This window comes from Oryzias latipes, chromosome 10 (genome assembly GCF_053564925.1).
Source record: "Oryzias latipes strain Hd-rR chromosome 10, Olatipes_Hd-rR_3.1".
Lineage (NCBI taxonomy): Eukaryota > Metazoa > Chordata > Actinopteri > Beloniformes > Adrianichthyidae > Oryzias > Oryzias latipes.
In genome coordinates this window covers 11,642,927-11,663,804 of record NC_136246.1, presented here as the reverse complement: position 1 = coordinate 11,663,804, position 20,878 = coordinate 11,642,927, and the positions used below count along the sequence as shown (strand labels likewise).

The following is a 20,878-nucleotide window of genomic DNA, read 5'->3' as shown; positions in this document are numbered from 1 at the left end:
CAAAAAGTGTGGTTTATATCTAACTGACGGGCTCAGCTTTTAAAGTTTTACATTTGTGCAAGCAGCATTTAAAAACAGCCAATGGCAAGATATTAGTAGAAAAAAGAAAAGAAAAAAAGGAGTGTGTTTTTATTTATTTTCTTAATTTAAACTGCAGAAAAATAGAAAAAAATGCTTTGATAGTTGGGTGTATATTTATAGATTTCTTAAAGAAGTAAGCTTTTTTTTATACATGTATGTGCATCAAATGGGAATTCTTTAGTTGAATCAATAGAAACAGCAGGTAAAAGAAGATGCTCAGTGCCACTAAAAACAAGGGAAAACAAAATGAAAAAGACTAAGTGATACAAAATCAAAAGCCTCTTCTCCTAATCCTTCCATTTGTCTGTCATCTTGTGAATAATCCACAGCAGCATAGAAACTCACACAAATACAGTGTGCAGTGATGTGAGAGAGTGAGTGATGATGATGCTGGGATGATGCTCAAAACACAAGATTAGACAGACTAAGCAATTTGGCAAAGATTACTTAAAATATGATGGAACTACACACCAATTATCTCAAAGGGAAAAATTTCAGGTTTTAAAGTCTCAAAAATGTGTCAAAATGATAAAAAAATAAACAACATTTCATTGTTTAGACTGTTAGATTAATAAAGCTGAAGCGTGTCATACTAAGCTGCTCTTTAGCATCTTAATGTTATCTTTTATTAAAGCAAATAGTTTTAAGTACATGCAAATTCAAACATGTAATGAATTCTGTGAGGTTGAGTGTAAAACTGTAGCACCAATCCGTTTTTCCAAAAGTATTTTACATTTGTTTTAATTTCTAGATCTTTTTTGTGACACACCATATGTTAGCTATTAGAAGCGTTAGCTGCATTAGTGTTTCCACAATACGTGTACCGTAATTTACGGATTATAAGCTGCTACTTTTGTCACACGTTTTCAACCCTGCGGCTTATTCAAGGATGCGGCTAATTTATGCCATTTTTCTAACGGCCACTAGGGGAGCTCCAGCAGAAAAGGTAAGCGTGGGATAGGGGGACAGCAAGTTTAATGTAAATTCCCGTTTTGAGAATGAATAGCACGAACAGATACTCACGGGAAATTCAAAAAGAAAAGCAGATGGTTCTAGCTGTCAGTCATCTGAGCTGTCACTTTAACAACTGACTGCAATTAATAACTATCCATGAACCATTCACCTCTCGACTCCGAACAGTCTCAGGAGGAGGCTATGAGAGAAGCTGAATGCGTACCCTGATTCCCTGTAACAAGCCCATTCATTTTGACACACCCACAAGCAGCCAAACAGCGGACGTCACTTCTGCTTAGGGGTGTGACGATAACCGCATCACCGCATGCATTGTGATTGGAACTATAATCAACACATTAAACACATTCATCTTTGCTGATAATTTACTTTTTCTGCTAGTCCTGTGTCCAGACTTTAAGGGTTTCTGGGAGAAACCTTTCATTCATGTGAGACTGCTAGAGGTGTGCAGAACGTAATTTTAAATGTGTGCACATGTGGCTAAAATGCAGGCACGGCTTTGTGTGTGTATAAAATGGTTTATCCTTTAAAAATGAAAAGGGTCCGGCTTCTAATCAGGGGCGCTCTGTAGCCCCGAATTTACGGTAACTCCTAACCCGGTTTGCAACACGTAAAAAAACAGACAGATGCCAAAAAAAAACGCTACTGTGGCCACGCTTTTTGGAGAAAAAAAAAGGCTTTAAGTGTGTTTTATAGTGTGGAAAATATGGTAAACAAGTTGACCTGAAAGTTGTGGTTTTCCAGTTGTTCCATTATTACCGAAGAAAAAAAGAGTCCAGTATGTGAAGAAGAGGAGCAGTTAAGAGGGTAAAAGAGTGTCAATGTAATACAGAGGTCCAGGTTATGGTTGAGAAAACATTTGTACAGGATGACAGTATCTGCAGGGTTTTTACTTCCGTACTTTGATCTCCTCTGCTGTCAGCCAGGTTCCTGTGAATCAAGTTCCCAGTATCAAAGCCTTCAGGAAGACAGGCCAAGGTAACACTGGCTGGTGTTGGGCAGGCATGCAGCATCCGCTTCATAAACCATCAGCAGCACTGGAAATCAGACGGACTGGGTGTGGTGCTTCAATTTTGGTTTAGTTTAAAGCTCTTTCACGCTGCATGGAAATATTATGTATGAAAAAATAGATTTGATGACCAAATATAACACTTTGTCACAACTCCTCTCCAATCAAATGTTCAGGCAGAGTGGAGAAATGAATTCCCCACAGAGATGTTCAAACAGAAGAAAAAACATAGCTTAACACTAAAAATATAGCCTGAAACATGCAGTTTATAAAAAGCTCAAACAATAAAGTCTTACATTAAATGGGTTAAATAAAGCAGAAATAACAAAGGATTACCTGATCCCTAAAGAAGACCTAAGTAAACTGCTGTAATGTGAACAGAAACAAATATAAATCTGCAATGTGTATCTTGTAATATTTTCTCCTAACTGCTTTGTTTTTACAGGCTTTGAATGCTCATAAATCTGTTCTAACCTCAATTTGAATGAATAACAATGACAACACCTTCTGACATTCTATATGTTCTATTTATTTTATGATAAAGTTAAAAAAATAATAATTTCAAAAATTGATTGGTTTTCTTTTTTTTCTTGTTGTTACAACACAAGACTTGAAGCCCTTTTGAAAGCCAAACTGAAGCCAGGGGCAGTTCCCAAAGTTCCCACTAAGAGTTTGTTCTGCCATCAGGTCCACCACTTTCGCTCAAATTAGATGTATTTCAGTTTTTCAACTGAAATACGTGTTTTTACAGTCCATCTAAAAAAAAGGAAACATTTTTTCTCTGCAGATAACTTTTACATTCATGACAACTGCACTGAGGGTGAATGTGATGCTTTGATTGGGATTTATTCATAAAATCATCACCTCTACATTGGCCCTACAAATTTCTTTAAGAAACAGTCATAGGGGCAGTTTTCTCCATTTACCCATTTTTGGGGGGACATTACATAATTGTACACTGTAAACGATTTGATACTTACAAAGATTCAAAACTTAGATTTTAGACATTCAAGATATTTCACCAGGTTACAAGTTGTTTCAACTCATCTTATCTCTCTAATTTTTGAAGCTTTTCTAAGTTGAGAATTTTGTCTCATTTGGATCTAGAAGGTAAGACATTATTAAAAATGAGTGAAAATCCTTTTGATCTAAACTCTACAATAGTAAAACTTTTTTTAAGACAAAAAAATACACAAAAAAAAAACTCATAGCTTTTTTTTGTAATTTTTGATTCAATTATAAGGACGTTCAATACATGTTGACAAGTTAGATTGGCATTTATTGTCATTTTTTGAACCCAAAAAACTGATTTATGTTCTAAGAATAAGTTTTAGATATTATGAGGATTTATTAAGACAGGCCAGATGGTATTCTCATTTGTTCACATTTTGTTCTAAAATGATTCATTTCAACCTAATACACTAGTTTCTTTTTGTCACTAATCAAAAAGAACCACTATTAGGTACATAAAAACTCAAATAATACAAATGATTTGCAGAAAATGGATTGAATCACTTCATACTGTGTAACAGTTAGCTTTTTTTTTTCCTTTCGAACACCTTTGTGGAATCCTTGTTTCTAAATTTCGAAATCTTATTGTAATATTTTTTGTTAAGTAAAATTTACTTGCTGTATGGACAGATCCGTTTACTACTTTCCACTGATTTTCCTCTTACGATTACTATTTGGCAGCCGTGGTGCAGAAGTACAGCGGTCAACCTCTGATTGGATGATTGCACCAACCATGTGACGACATCTGTCAACTAATCTACAGTCAATGCTATAAAACAAAGTGTAGGTCGATGTAAAGGCGGAAATGAAACGAAAAAAGAAATAACAGGACATACCTTTACATTAGTGTTTGTCTATAAAAAAAAACTATAGAAATTAGGAAAAATCCTATAGGAATTATTATTTAAAAACAAAATAGTTTGTTTCGAAGGTAAGAAATATAAGTCAAACTAGCTGAAATTCAAACCTTGTTAAACCACAAACCACCTCAAATCTCAGTGTGAGCAAAGCTCTGGTGACAGATTGACAGGCGACAAACTGACTGTGACAGATTCTAAAATCGCATTAAACTAAATGAGGAATGTAAACTGAGAGAAAGACACCGGTACCGACACGGGGGAAACAGACTGACAGAAGGATGGGAGGGGGGGATTAATTTGAGTGTTGGGGCTGGAAAACCTGACAGACTTAGTGTGACATTGAATTTTCCATTTCAGAAATAAAATATGGATGACTTGGGTTTTTTTTTTTTTTTTTTCCAAGGTGCACACCTGAGCTGGTGAATTTACTGTGGAACGTGTAAAGTGAGATTAAGGACAGTACTAATAAAACAAATACACCTGCAAACGCACAAAGCAAGTACACACATCCAGTGTAGGGGATAGACAAGTGCACACTAAAAAAAATAAAGCTTTTGCAGAGAAATAGCAGAAGCTTCAGAAGCAGAATACATGAAGTCAAAAACATTTAAAAAGAAAGAAAACACCTCAATAAATACCTTACTACCTCGTGGTTTCTATGTTTTGGAAGGGATTTTAACCAACATATAAGGGTAAACTTTAAACGTGTGTCAAATTTTAAAGTAAACAATATATCTACACCCCTCACTGTAATTATCCTTTATTTCTGAACAATCCCCCTGTGCAATATTCTCATACAGCCAGCATAGGATGAGAATGTCAATCAAACAAGAAGTGAGCAAGCATGCAAAACTGTAATAGAAATTAATTTGTTTGTGGAGTCTGCTGGATGACAGTGCCTCTTTGAGTGATGTTCCATCTGTCGCTGCAATAAAGACGCAGAATTGGACAATGAAAACAGAAAAGTCTTTTTTTTTTTTCTTCTTTACTTCACATAACCGAGTTGTGAAAACACAGCACCCAGAATGCCAGAGAAAGAGCTGAGAAGGTTGTAAATAATCAAACTTTAGCTGCTTTGCTGTATGTGCCTGTGTGCACACATTTGACTGTGCACTGTGGATATTTCTGCCATGGTGAATACTTTTAATCAATATTCAACCCGGGGACCGAGGACCTGGCCAAACCCTCTGGGTGGATATCAACAGCTTGTTGATAATCAGTAAGAAATACATTTAGTACTTTGTATCCAAGCCATCAGTTTATAATGCATATTTGATGCTACACTCAAATGACTGTCTTTTTGTTTTTGCCTGCCTTTACCTCGTTTATTAAACACGTACCCCCATTTCCTGTCTTATGCTTCCTGCCCTGCAAATCCTCATAATACATTTCCGTTTTCTTAGTTAAATTAGCATTTGATGCAGAAGTGGTGTGTTCTGCGTGGCAAAGTAAACCGCAATTAAGCCCATGGGGAACTCGTTTTGCCTGGTTTAGCTCTAATCCAACATGCCCATGCTTATCACCTTATCCCACATGTGCACTCCTACACTGTGAAAACGATGCTCAACAATGTGCCAGTCTATTACAATCACCTGTTACAGCAGTGAACAAAGACTGGCATCACCATTGCCAGGCCCTGGAGTCAATGAGCAACCACATGTAATGCTGGGCCCATGAATATTGATGAGCATGGTAGTGATGGGGATGATTGACAAGAGAGATAAATAATAATAACAAGCAGTGCTAGGCTGAAAGACTCCTGTGAGACCCACCAGAAAGGTTGTTGCCATGGCGAGCTGAAGAAAAGGAGTGAAACATTTGTGCTTGCAGGGAGAAGCTCACCACTCTATCTCTGGATTGTATGTCACAAATATATCATTTCTTAAGAAAACACCAGGCTTTATTATTAAAATATAGCTTGTAATTCAATTTTTTCCAAATACTTTAAAGACTAAAAAGAAAAGATATTAAATAATTGGGTGTATCAGAAGTTGAAGTTGCTGGTTATTTTGTCCAACAACTGGTACTCAAAAACATGAAGCCTTAGTCACATCTGGCTTTATGGGTGGATATGGCCTGTCTGCACACAAAAAAACGGGCAAAATTGTACGGGGCCGGAAGGACATTGCAAGGTTGCAGACCGCTTAGCGAGCCTGCAAAGCAAAAATGTTCATGCACATTTTTGTATGGGCATGCTGCAAGCGACAGGTCATATGGAACAGTTTTAGCCATTTTGAACTCTAACCATCCTTTAAGTAAGGAAGATTTAAGTCTGATGCAGAGATAGTTCAGAAAGGTACTTTTCACACTACAAAGAAATGGTGGTGGTAAGTGTTTGGCCTTTGTCTTGCTATTTCTAATACATTGGAAGAAGAAGAGTTTCCAAGCTCATTTTGGACTTTTTGCTTACTTAACTATGCAGAGTAAATGGTAAGAATTGTTGCCAGATAAATAATCAGAAAAGGTTTTATAGTGCAATTTAAAAATAGACTAAATGGATCAAAATGTTTTTTGAAAAAAGGGCAGATGGCATATTTATTACTGCTGTGTCACTTTGACTTCATATTCACATACCATTTCCCTCACGGATTCTACATTGAATATTCAACCTAAATTAAAGGATTAATTTAAATATTTCCCAGCACTTGCTTAAAGCACGAGCTTTTATAATATTATGCGCCAGCTGATTCATTAGAATATGCCTATTTTAAATACAAAAATTTGCTTTGCCCTTCTTTCCAACTTTGTCTTTACATATTGCATTTGCACACAACATAGGGAAATAGTAATTAGCACCATAAAGCAGCAGCGAAGTGTTGGTCATTAGACTTTCTTTTTGAAAAGACGATCGGGCCATATAAAATACATTGGCAGACATTAAACATTTAGAAGCTACTCTGATATTCTGCAAAACAAGCCCAGAGGGCTTTATCGTCCGCTGACGAGCAATAACTTACCACACACACCAAAATGTGAAGTCTAAGCGATGATTCTCTCATTTTAAGAAGCTGGATCACATGGTGGATTTTTTTGAGGGGTGGGGAAAGGATGGGATTCACTGCAGTTTTTATCATTCTTTATTTACTTTAGTTCAAGTTAACTGTACTTTTAATGTAACCCACATAACCCACAAAATGGAAACTACCGTGGATTAATTGCTTGAGTTAATATTAGCACCAAATAGCAATCTTTTTGTGTTCGGGTCTGAACTTTGATTTGACAACATCTATTTCAAATGTTGCATTTTATTTATTGATTTGATGATGTGTGTTAGACTATTATTCTGATGTACTACCCAGTTTTACTTAAGTTTTAAATTTTATTCAGCCATTGGACAGAAGACTTCAAATACATGAAACCCATTTAAATTGAAAGGACACTAGGATTGCATTGATTGCTGGACTTTCCATTTCCTTTCCATTTCTGCTTTTTCACAATTCTGCAATTGTGAAAATGTAAACAAAGATTTCTACTGAAGTTTCCTTTATTTTTTCAAATATATCTCCTTAGGGTTTGGTTAAAGACCTGTGCTGGGGACAATAATCCATGAGTCTTTTAGTTTGTCTAACTCTTCTGGTTAAACAAAGTTTTTTTTTTTGGTTGCGAATCAAAAAGACACCAAAACTGAGGCTTAAGTGTTTTTTTTGGGTTGTTCTATTGTTTTAAAGTTGAGTCATGGCAACTGGACTTAAATTTTGCTTCATCTATTTAGCTCAAACGGGTACCATATGGTCGGAAGCTAATGCAACATTTACAATGTTAGCTCATTGTATAAAAAGTATAATGAGTACAATATGAGCATAAATCTAAAAACAAACAAACGTGGCATTGTTTCCAAAGGCTTCTTTTGTGTGTAATTGTTTTTTAATGTAATTGTTTTTTAATGTAGGGTAAAATACTTTTAGAATTTAAAACCATACCACAACAAATTTAAATAAATTCTGCATTGAAAAAAAGAGAAAAGAAAATCAAATCACATAAGTCCTACCTTAAGTTAGTCAAAATGTATCAGTTCTTCCAGTATCTTTTTTAAATTGTAACTTCCTTTTTTTCTTTTCATTTAGCTATATTTTCTATACATTTTTTTCTCATTTATTTTATAATGTATTACATTAAAATTTCTATCTTATCCCATACAATGGAGAAAACAAGTATTTGTTAGTCAATGATTTAGCAAGTAGTGTCAGGAACTGGAGGTTTAGGACCCAAGGTGCAAGAAACTGGGCTTAGTGGTAGAAACTGAAACATTCAATAAATAAACTACAACATGACAAAAAACCCTTGAAGCAACAAAAAGGTGAACTGAAAACCAGACACTTGTACAGGCCTACACTGAAGACAGGCAATTACACTATTTGTTTTAAAGAATTTATTTGTACATTGGTTCAGGAAATATGCAATCTCCCAAGCAATAACTCTGTGTTCTTTAAGAAGCTCTTCTATACTCCATTTGTTATCGGTGCTAATGTCACCTGTTTGAACTAGTTATCTGTATAAAATACACCTGTCTACACCTTTAAGCAGTCAGACTGTAACCTCTTCATCATGACCAAAGAGCTCTTGAAAAACACCAGGGATAAGATTGAAGACCTGAACAAGACTGGGATGAACCAATCTGCATCAAGGAAACATCTTGAGAAGAGATCAATTGTTGAAGCAATTATTAGAAAAAGAAATACAAGAAATAAAATCTCCCTCTACCTGGAGCACTATGCTACATCTCACTTAGTGATGTGCAAATGATCTTGAGAACTAAAAGAACAAACTAACCAATGACCTGAAAAGAGCTGGAACCACAATAAAAATAGTAGTAAGAGTTCTCTTCTCTGAAGGTGAAATGAAAACCAAACAAAATGGAATGTCTACTTTGCTGTCAACAAAGACAATCAATGACTATAATCAATAAAAGCCAAATAATGAGCATCCTCATGTTACGATTTAAGCTATACCAGTGAATGAATAGACACCCAGTCTAGGTTCAACTGGAATAATACTAGGTGACTCGTTTGTCTTTCATAAAAAATTACACGATGCAGCAAAGGCTCTAAAGCCTAAAGCACATGGGCATGATTCTTTTCTCGCACAAACAAGGTCTATAGGACCTTTCCCTCGCTGATTCTGCTGCTCACAAACAATAGCAATGAATAGCTTTGTCAAGCTGTCAGCCATTTAAAAGCAGACCTTTGCCAGGCTTTCTGAGGCTCTGCCTGTTTTCACAAAGCCAACACTCTGTGTTTTTCATTGTCCTCTTTATCTCATTGTTATACAGACAACGATAGCGGGGTGACTGAAGTCTTTCTAAAGCTGACCTGAGATATATAAAAAAACTGACCTCTGTTTACTGGTACCACCAAATTAAAACCAAATGAGAAAGAGACAAGAGATGCAATGCATGTAAATGTGAGTTTTCTTCTGCATATGAAAGACAGCAGTTATTGTTTGAATGATAAATGGAACAACTGTACAGAGACTAAAAGCCAGGGGGATAACTGATGGTGTCTATCCACATCTTTGTACGATGTGTATGTTTGCATGACAGGTGCATGGAGATGAAAAAGTGTGGAATTGTGAAGAATCACATGGAGCTTGGATGAATGGGAAGAGCCAAGAGTGTCAAGCAACATTCAGAGATGTGTACATCATTGCAGAGGTGCTGATGGGCCCTAATACAGAATAAGGAGAGCCAATCAACGTCTATCTATCCTCTCTGCCAGGTTGACACATCGTAGGGATACTTCAAGGCCAGCGCACGGCTGCATTCTGCTGACAACTCATTACTTGAGGCATGTCGACGAATGGGTAAGATAACAAGATTGAGTTACAGAGTTCCGTACACATTATGAACACAGCTCTCTTCCTCTGGCCCTTTCATTTTCACCAATCCCTCCATTTATCAGTTTCTTGCTTAACCGACATTGACTAAATTTTACAAAGGATGTTTTCTTGTGGTTGATTTTTCTAAAGCTTTCAAAGTCTTAAAATTCAGAAGAAAAAGTAAAACAGAGCCATTAATGACGGAACTAATGTTGTCAATTGGTGGCTACCTCTCAATTTCCGAGTGTTTATTATTACCAACAGCTGATACACAGTGAAAAGAAAACCAAGTGTTTTACTGAAATAGTTTGTTAGTTTGTTTGATGCTATGCAAATGAAAATGCATAACACCAGGAGTCGCTGTTTTGCAATTTGATTTGAAATTTGACAAAAAAACAGCATGGCAATTTACAATGGAAGAGATTTAAATTTACTTTAAAATGAATTTAAAGCAAACCATGTATTAAAATGTCATTTTTTTAATTGTAAATTGCAAAATGCATTGTCATTTGAACTATGACATCAAAAACCTGTGACAATTTAAATTGCAACTGATTATGTTTTCATTTAATATTATATTTTTGAATAGTTATATTGAATTCTAAATTGCAAAAAAAACACACACACATTTAAAAAAATGTATTTTCATATTCTAAGCCTGAATTGTAAATTGAATTGTCAATTTATAATTGGACATTACTTTGAATTGTGACTTAAAAGATCTTCTATATTTCTACCTCAAAAAATGCCAGGGTGAGGTTGCTTGCCCCTTCTGACTCCTCTCTGGCTTGTGCTCATTTGGAGCTTAAAGGCCCGTACACACCGGGACGAATATTCGCCAGCCGTTTTTCACCAGCGTTTTTAGCCACATTTTTTGTGTTCACACCCAGGCGATTTTCGCTGACGATGAGCCGAGCGAACATGCAATTTCATTCCCTGACATTAGATGGCGCTTAATGTAAAACAGAAATACTCCTGTACACCAGGTGGCGCTGCGCATCTTTACGCTTCTTAAAGTCGCTTTTCACTCAGAAGAAGAGAGCAAGTATTTACGCGCTTGTCAGAATCATACAAAGAAAACATGAATATTTCAAGCACCAGTTGGAGCAACTGGTGCTTGGTTCGGGGATATTTTAGAAAGTCCGTCATTATTTCTTCGCGGCTGTGTAGATGCAACTCGGCGTCTATCTTCTTCGCTGGTATGTGTGCTCAGCAAGGCAGTTTTGTGTTTGAGCGCCCCCAAGTTGTGTTTTACTGTAACTTCAGAGGCTCCAGACACGTGTGCAAAAGCACCGTTCTCATTGGTCAAATAGATTTCGATTCGACGCGTCAAACCAAAAAAACTAACGTTTTTTTGCGTCGGTGTGTACACTCACATTGGTGCCCTTTGTTTAGTCACGAGGCGTTAAACGTCGGCGTAAATCGCGGGCGAAATTCGTCCCGGTGTGTACAGGCCTTAAGGTTTCTGATTTGGCTTACGCTGAGGAGTTATGACTAAGCTAACACTGAACTGGGAATGTCATACATAAGTCCCTGCTCAGATATATTTAGCAAACACACAATGCCTCCATTGTGTTCAGGACGGTTTTACAGGGATGGTCTGATTTAAATGAGCACAACCTAATGGGTGGCAAGTGTTTGGAATGATTCATAGATGGTCACCAATGCAGAAACCAAATGACAATCCAAATTTGGTAAAAAGATGCTTTCAGATGGTAATATAGATTAATCAGCTTGGAAAACTGAAAATCAAGGCAGGGGCAGTCTTTGAGCTAGTCTGTTAAATTGTAGAGGCACACATTGTGCCAGACATGGCATTGGACCCAGAACTGGGTCTGAGGGCGGACCATTACAATCACAATAGTCAAACAAACCAGATGTTGGTGATTCTTAACCACAATACACAGAACAGTTCTGTCTACGTTTTTGGTGAAAGGTATAATATTCTTTGTAGTCATCTTTTCGGACACCAAGAATTTCAAAGAAAACAGACAATCTCATAAAGAAGGCTGGTCCCTGAGCATTAAAAACTTCGGAAGCTGACTGTGCACTGGTGTCATTCCAAACACAAGAGGGAGTTGCATCAAATTTTCATTTATTCTTTATCTGTTTACTGTACTTTGCAAGAAGTAAGCCTAAACATAATAACTCTCCCTGTCTTGAGAACTTGTTGCTGAAAAATGTCAGGGCATAATGCATCTTTGTTATTCTGTCACCAGTTAAATTTAATTATTTACTCGGTCATATTTGGGGGGTTGACAATCACCCACTCATTCCAACATTAGCAAGAGAGTAAATTCATTTCCTTTTATTATTTGCCAACCCATATGCATCCGACGTCTTTGTATGTGTGAGCATCTGTCTGTGTGGATTAATGGTGATTGGCGTGAGGGTGAAAGTGGGTGGTGTGGAGTGATTAATCAGCATAATGAGTGGAGATGAGCACTGTGCAGATGGAGCCCACACTCAGGACTGTGTCACCCAGCAGGCGGTCTCTTTGCTCCCCTTCAATGCCTCTGCATTGTTTTAAGTACGGCTCGAGCAGCATTCCTCTGGCTTTTGTTGCTTCCTTCCCCACTTTATCTGGGAAGCCAAATTCCAATGAAATTGCTTCCCATCAAACTCGTTTTTCTTTTTCAGTGATGGTTAACTAAAGATTACAATCAGTGATATTTCTCTCCAAATAAATATGAAAAATATTTCGTTTTGCTTATTTTTTTGACAAACAGAGCCTGGCCAGTGTGTATGTAGCCAGCAGATTTTTATATCATTAAGTTGTTTAGATTTTGAATAAAGCACATATTTGGCTAGTAAAGCTAAATCAGTAATTTCGTTTTTACACTATAAGGCACACTCAAAAGCCTTAATTTATTTAAAAAAAATAACAATGTGCCTTATAATCCGGTGTGCTTTATTTAGGGATTAGTTCTGGTTGTACTTATTGATGTCAAAGTGATCTTGAGAGGTACACAACACTTTGTCTTTTGTTTGGTTCAATTTCTTCGTGAACACACCAACATGGCTGACATGTAGTTTGAACTGTTTTGTTTTTCTTCCTTTTACTAAAAAGGTAGTCACAGTACAGTTTGTTTTGGTCTGTTTTTTTTTACGTTTTTTTTCTATGTGTTGCAAACACAAGGTTGTTAGTTACAGATAATGTGACTATGGTAGCGGGGCTAACACTTTTAACATGGTTAACATGTTGCCTGTTTCAAAAAGGTTCTGGAGTTACCCTGAACGCAGTTAATAAAGTCTGACTAACTGTTGGATTTATCTTTGACTCTTCTCGTCTTACTTAATGTGCCTTATAGTTCGGTCCGACTCATATGTAACATAAGTTCAAAAATAGACTATTCATTGACGGTGCGCCTTGTAATTCTATGCACTGTACAGTTTAGAAAATACATTTTACCTATGAACAAAAAAACTTGATTTCAGTTTTTTCCTCACTAAAATGTCCTATCAAATCAATTTGAACAAATAGAGCACTTAAAATAATGTGTACTGGCAAAATGATGAACTATTTCAATGAAATGCAATAACATTCTAACATGAGCTTGAGTTAAATAAAAAAAATATTCCCATAAAGAATGTCTAAGTTTTATTAGGCTTCAAAATCCAGTGTTCTAACTATGCTTTGTTTTAAAAACACACTGGATGTATTTATGGAATACATGATTTGTGCAAGGAAAAAAACAAAAGAAACTCTATTCTTTGTTCCACCTGGGGTTTTAGTTTGACAGAGACAAATTTGCCAGATGTGGGATCTTTCTGCATTTATAAGTTAACTCTGTTGGTCCTCCCACCTCCCTCTAGACTTTATGACATTAGCTTCATTCCCAAATGGTTGTGCTGAGTCACACACTTGTTCTCCTGAGCATTACTAAGCCTGGCTCTTTGTAGGAAGCCACCCTGCACTGCTTCACATGCATAAAAGAGAAATCTGGGGGAGGCGAAGCCAACAATGGAAAGTCTTTCAAAGAGAGTGACTAGCTGGTTGTATTTGAAAGCATTGTTTTGTTTTTGTGAATGACTAACCTTAGCTGACAGTCATATCGCTAAGACTCATGACAGACACAGTTTTGCACATGTAATAATATGAGTTTTAGAGTTTTGACTGCTTAAAAAAATGAAAAAGGAGAAAGTCATGCAATACATCTAAGAATTGCCACATTTAGAGAATAATATTAAAACAAATTAGGTGTATGTGTGACCTTAATGGTTTAAAGCTTGTTCAGTTTAACGTCTATATGACAAAATAAATAAGTGCCATGAAGACTCGTTGCTGTCAGGTTTGACATTATCAGTAGTCACATCAAGGTCATCTTATTGGCGGTTGGCAGGAGGGAGAGCTTCCTCTGTCTGTGACTCAAAAGTCCACTTCACACCAAAGTCCAGCCGTTTGACTGATGTTTTGAGCAACAAGGACTTGGTGGCGATTGGCTGAGGACACAACTGTCCTGATGGCAAACACAAAACTCAAGGTGGAAAAGGTCATCCCTTTGACTTCTTTTTTTATTTTCTCAAAGCAAGACAAGGACTGTAGGTGTGGTTTAATCTCTCAATAAATAGTGCATTCTTAGAGCCCGAACTATAGCTTAATAAAGGTTATCGGAGTTCAAATAATTTTGTTGAAAGGCAGAGTTTTGGATGGACCCCAGTTAAAAAGAAGGAAGCCTACTGCCCATGTTCCGCAGGCTGGTGAGTGGAAGCAGAGATAAATGGAGTATAAATGGAATATGAAGTATTTGCTCATAAGTATTGCTGGATAAATACACTGCTTAAAAAAAATAAAGGGAACACCAAAACAACTCAATATAACTCCAAGGCAGTCACAGCGCTGTGTAATTACACCATCCAATTAGGAAGTAACATCGACTGAAAATCAACTTCACATGTTTTTGTGCAGAGGAATAGGCAACAGGTGGCATTACTAGGCCATCAGCAAGACACCTTTAACAAAGGAGTGGTTCTGCAAGTGGTGACCACTGTCTTTGAGTTTCGTGGCAGATTTTTTTGATGACTTTTGAATGCCGACAGTGTTGTCACTCTCGTGCTACCATGAGATGGTGTCACACAAGTGGCCCAGGCAGTGCAACTCATCCAGGACGGCACATCAATACGGTTTTGCCGCCTGTTACCGTAGTATCCAGAGCCTGGAGGCGCTACCAGGAGACAGGCCAGTACAACAGGAGATGTGGAGGAGGCTGTAGGAGGGCAACAACCCTGCAGCAGAACTGCTACCTCCTCCTTTGTGCAAGGAGAAACAGGAGGAGCACTGCCAGAGGCCTGCAAAATGACATCCAGCAGACCACAAATGTGCGCATTTCTGCTCAAACTGTTAGACACAGACTCCATGAGGGAGGTATGAAGGCCCCATGTCCACAGGTGGGAGTTGTGCTTGCAGTCCAACACCAGGCAAGACGTTTGGCATTTGCTAGTGAACACCAAGATTGGTAAATTCACAACTGGTGCCCTGTGCTCTTCAGAGATGAAAGCAAGTTTACACTGAGCACATCTGACAGATATGACAGAGTCTGGAGATGCCGTGGAGAAGGTTTTGCTGCCTAAACAGTATTATCTAACATGACCAGTTTGGCAGTGACTCACTAATTGTTTAGGGTGGCATTTCATTGGAGTGACGCACAGCTCTACATCTGCTCACCAGAGGTAGCCTGACTGCCATTAGGTACCGAGATGAGATTCTCAGACCCCTTGTGACACTATGTGCTGGTGCGATTGGCCCTGGGTTCCTTTTAATGCAAACCCACGCTAGATCTATTGTGGTTGGAGTGTGTCAGCAGTTTCTGCTATATGAAAGTTTTGATGTAATGGACTGAGCCGCCTTCTCCAGACCTGAATCTAATTGGGATCATCTGGGACATCATGACTCGGTCCGGTCAGGTTGCACCACAGACTGTCCAGGAATGGGCGGATGCTTTGCAGGTGTGGAAGGAGATCCCCCGGGAGACCTGTCGCCGCCTCATCAAAAGCATACCCAAGCGTTGCAGGAATGCCATACTGGCACGTAGAGGCCACACCCATTGCGGAACCTCATATTGACTTTTCTCAAAGACATTACATCGAAGTTGAATCAGCCTGTAGTGTTTTTCCACCTTCATTTGAGTACGATTCCACATCCAGACCTCCATAGACTAAAACATTTAATGTACATGAATCATTGTGTGTGGTTGTGTTGTCAGCACATGCAACTATGTAAAGAATAAAGCAATTAAAAACAATGTTTCGTTCATTTGGGTGCATGATGTGTTTTTATAGAGTCCCCTTTCTATTTTTGAGCAGTGTATATGACATAAGTCCAAAAGTAGACTATTCATTGACAGTGCACCTTAGAATCCGAAGTCCCCTGTAGTGCGAAAAACATGGTTAAAAAAAGATGCACCCTTAATTGGTTGAAATCACAAAGTATGTTTTTAGGCTTCTAAAAGCTAATTTAAAATATATATGTATATATATTGTTAGAATGGATTAGGGTTTAGATCAAATTGAATCAAAGTGATAACCTTCTTTTAAGTTATGAAGCCAAGTCTTTGGAAAACACAATAATTAGAAATATTATTTTTTTCTGTATTTTCTCTGTTTGTTGTGTAGACTAGACAACACTGCAGGATACAGTCATGCAAACAGCACGATGCATCACTGCCAACATTTTACTGCAATCTAATCTTCTATTTGCAAGTAACCCTTGAGCCACACACACCCTACTGATGAAATCAAACACAAATATGAGTCAACGTGACTGTTTTAGTCACAAGGACAGAGCAAGAATTATTAGTGAAAAGTGAGTGCAATGCTGCCACCAGATTGATCTTCACCTCAGATGCGCCTGCCCTGTTTTTAATTAATGCTTTTGGAGACAAGGGATTATAAATAAATAAAAGAGGAACAAAAACAAGTAGCCTTTAGGAAGCTCATCAATCATGGTTTAAGACAAAGGCAAGAGCGAAGAAGGGAGGAGTCGAGGAGACTTTGCCAAGCCGTGTCCTTCATCATCCTTTATAATAGGATGAATGAGGGGTTCCTGCAGTCTATGTGAGAGTAAAAAAGACTGACTTGTGCCAAAATAAACACTGTTGGTTTAAAATAGGGTCACCAAACTATCCGCCAGACACATGTGTTCTAAATTAACCTACGCTCGTGAATGATACTGTTTTGACAGACATGTGTAAGCTGAAAAATGTTAAACTGGTAAACATTGTTTTTCTGTTTTTTTTACCTGGATGAGTGACTCGCTCAGCCTCTCTTCGTCTACTTGCAGCACGATGTCCCGGATCTCTTCATAAGGCAGGCGGAACGAGCCCAAAAAGATAGCTGTTGTCCGGAAAAACACAACAAAACACAACTGTTAAAACTAAATAACCATAGAGCTTCCTACTAAAACATCTTTAAAGCATTACAATTTACCTCAAGAGTTCCCGAAAAGAAATGATACATTTTATTTTCAAAATGTAAAATCTGAACAAACAAAAGTAGGAAAAGCAACATGTTTTATGTTTTCATTTTTGTTTTTTTTGGCCTGTGGGGAACTCGAAGAGACTCGCAGAATTTGCCTGAGGGGGGATCTTTGTGAAAGTTTCATAAACCAGGTGGGGTGGCTACCTTGGAAATTGGAGCTGATGGTGTATCCAGGTGGAAGTCACAGGTGGAGTTTTGGTAATGAGTTGGAGGAGAGTTACTCAACAGCTGTTATACGACAGCAGCAGTGGGGCCTGATATCTGTATTGGACGTGCAACAGACAAAGAGATGGGGGCCCTCGTGTTTTTTTTTTGGACAAGGAAGATCCCTCACATTCTGATTTTGTTCATTAGAACTCATCACATTCATTCACTCTGTCACTACATAACCAACAAACAAAACTCACTTAGTCTCTTGCATGGTTTACTACACATATTATGTTAGTACAATACACTTTAGTATTTCAAAGTGTAATACTGTTTTTGTGAAATACAAAAATCTATGCCAAAAACGGCAAAATGACTTTTCAATTTTAGGTCTCCAACGCAAAGTAATTTAGAGAAGTGCTTACCTTATTAAAACAAATAAGTGCTGGGAGCTCAAATCAAACTTTTCCTTTTTGTTGTTGTTGTTTTTTTTTTTTTTTTTTTTTTTTTTTTTTTTGGGGGGTGGGGGGATAATGCAATCATTTTAGCCACTGCTGTTCTTATGCCAAGCTTTATGATACTTAAACAAAATGCTGTTTAATTCTGCAGAATGCAATCTTATTTACAGGCTGTTGCAGCAGGCAGCCCTCAGACTGTTGCAGGCTCATTACGATTCAGCTAACAGTGGGAGTTTCATAGCCAAACTTTTCAAATTGAAGAAAAGTGTGAAATTCCTACTGAGACGTAAATTTGCTGAACTTCTGGGTTTGCTGGGAGCAAACCATTATTGCCGTTAGCTCCCTTTGAACATTTTTTTCATTAAATGTTATCTAGAATGCATTATGTTTTAACTATAATCAAACTCTGTTTGCATGACTGTGTCTAGCCCGAGAACACTTCGACATGTGGGCAGGCAAAGGTCGACCGCCCTAACACTGTGGTCCCTTGCTCTTCGTAAACTTTGTAAACTTGATCATGTTTAAATGTACAGGAGGCATTTTAAACTCTATTGTGTTACCGTACTTTAGCATGGACAATGTATTTGTGTCACACTCGTGACGATCAAAATGTATTTTTTGATCTCAGAAAAGTCAAAAAGTGGCCTTTGTGTGGTTTGTGGCTCCACCAAGCCACCAGCCACCTGTAGCTGGATAAAGGAGTTGGGGGGGGGGGGGGTGTTTAAAAGACAAGCAGGCGCAATCTATCAGATAGAGGTATGCATAATCATTATACCAAGATACATAAAATGGCACTGACATAACAATCCCTCATGTCACTCTCCTCCCCATTCCTGTCAGCGAAGCTTCACATGAGGATTGAAAAGGCAGCTTGGTGGGTTCAGCGGCAGGCGCCTAAGATGATCTATGGTGTTGTAGTGAGTGTCAAGGCGACTCAGGAGACCTGTGTAGTTGTGTACGACAACCTGCCCCCCCCCCCACCACCACCACCAACAACTTTCCTTGAGGAAGGTAAGGTTGGCAAATTCATTTTTTCCCCCCCAATTCCTGTCAAATTCACAACCTATTATTGGCTTTTGTAATTCGACATGTTGGTGACACCTATCAACATCCTAACAGTTCACGCACATGTGTGGTGATAGGATTTGCACATCATAAACCAGTGACGTGCAGTCAGGAGAGGCAGGTGAGGCTGTGCCTCACCTGTCATGGGAAGAAAAGAGAAAAATAAATTCAATTATTATTATATTTAAGTTCAGTAATTTGTGCTTTGCAGTCATTTTCCATTTAAATGTATCATTTTTGGGTGTTTTTTCTTTTCAAAATCGCTGAATTTCCGCATTTGCCGTTCAGATACTAAGAAGTGACGTGCGATGAGGCAGCAGCCCGCTGAGCCTCACCTTGGATTGCGCAATACCTATGCAGTCAGACGGTACTGCTGTCTCTCTGTATGTCGGTTCAATCACTTGTACTCTATGAGCTGAGTTTACATAATTTAACAGAGGTATATGATGTACAGTGTTTGTTTTTATAAATAACTGAGGGACGTGTTTCTTGTGCTGAGCGCTAAACGCCGGCAAAAAAGCAACTGGGTGAGGCCAGAAGTTCCCGTGCCTCAAGTTAGGGGGCGCCGGTGAGCCCTGAGATTATGACGCTAAAAATAATAGAAGAAGTGATAGCAAGCGGCAAGTCATTTTCTTCAGAAGGAGCGGCATATGGGCTTTATTTACAAGTAAAGGTAAGACGATAATAAGGTTTGTGCTTTTTTCTATGCTGCAGTTTGTATATGAAAAAACATGTTGAAATGATATTTTAAACAAAACACGTTAACTGTTGTCAATTAAATGGTGAATAAGTTACTCAGTATGGTTCATATGTTTGTAAATATGATTGATGACGTCAGTGCCTCACCATCCATTAACCTCACCGCACGTCACTGTCATAAACAGATGCAAACATAAACAAATTGTCATTTGGATGCCATCTTCCATTCTGATAGCGGCCCCAAAAAGGTGACAATTGCCCAGAAGTTTTGGTAGACTTCATCAGTTACATGAAATTAGGCTCATTTGAATTATAAATGCATACAAAATGCTGCATAGAACAAAAATAACCCTCGTGTAAGTGACAAAGCTCAAAGTATTGGTGTCAAACACAGCCAAAATACGGAAACGTTATATACTTACAAAGATTTTGCGCTGTCTTGGCATCCAAGATTCGTAGTTCTTTCGCCTTTTTCTTGAATTGCGGTACTTTGTCGTCTGTTTCATCACTAAAATCTTTCTTTGCTGCAGAAAAACAACAGAAAATCCATTTTAGAGTGATAGCTTTTCCAATCCAACTGATGATTTGTATTCTACATATTTTAATGTGAGCTCAAATTTCTTTTTTTTTGTATTAATTGATATTGCAATATGCAATGTATAAAACTTCATTGGTGCACAACCATAAGGTCAATATTTTTAAAGCAAAACTGCACTACAGAAGAAATAACTGATTTTTTGTTCCTCCATAAAGTAGCGGCAATATGAGAAAGAAGATTCTTTAGATCTTTCTCTCTCCCCCGGGGCTTTATGAGAAGAGGCACACTTTGTTGCTAATCATCACAACGGCTCTGTTCAAGCCCAAGGTGGGAGTCTCATAGGAAATGGAGAACAAACAACCCGCTCCCTTAGTGCTATCTTGCATATTTGAAGAAAGAATCAAAGAGGTAAAATCTCCTGGGCAGCCAGAAGAAGCAATGCTTAAGGCTTCTACCTCACTCTACTGCATGCTGTCAACAGAACACATCAAGGATGTACTTGTTTACTGTGTAAAGCAGAGCTAAATTGGTGTAAGTTTAAAATAATGTCACATAGTATTGGGGCTTGATTTTCAGTCAAAACATGAAATTGTTCCTTTAGGAGGATTACACGAATCAACATTTTGACTATAACCCAATACTGTTGAAAACACAAGGAAGCCATAGAAAAACGTGACCACAGAGGGAAGAAGCACCAACATCCAAACGATTACCGTATTTAGAAATTAAAAAAGAAAAAAAAAAAAAA

General features: G+C 37.9%; 1 protein-coding gene across 12 annotated transcripts in view; it reads right to left on the bottom strand.

The window, feature by feature from the left end:
* Positions 1 to 20,878, bottom strand: part of diaph2 (diaphanous-related formin 2) — a 426,471-nt gene that overhangs the window by 171,792 nt on the left and 233,801 nt on the right. For all 12 annotated transcript variants that reach the window (XM_078953946.1, XM_078953948.1, XM_078953953.1 and 9 more), the window contains 2 exons: positions 20,015 to 20,116; positions 16,985 to 17,079 (listed from right to left, as the gene is read on the bottom strand). In XM_078953946.1, the coding sequence (XP_078810072.1) occupies positions 16,985 to 17,079; positions 20,015 to 20,116 (197 nt within the window). The remainder of the gene's footprint in view (positions 1 to 16,984; positions 17,080 to 20,014; positions 20,117 to 20,878) is intronic.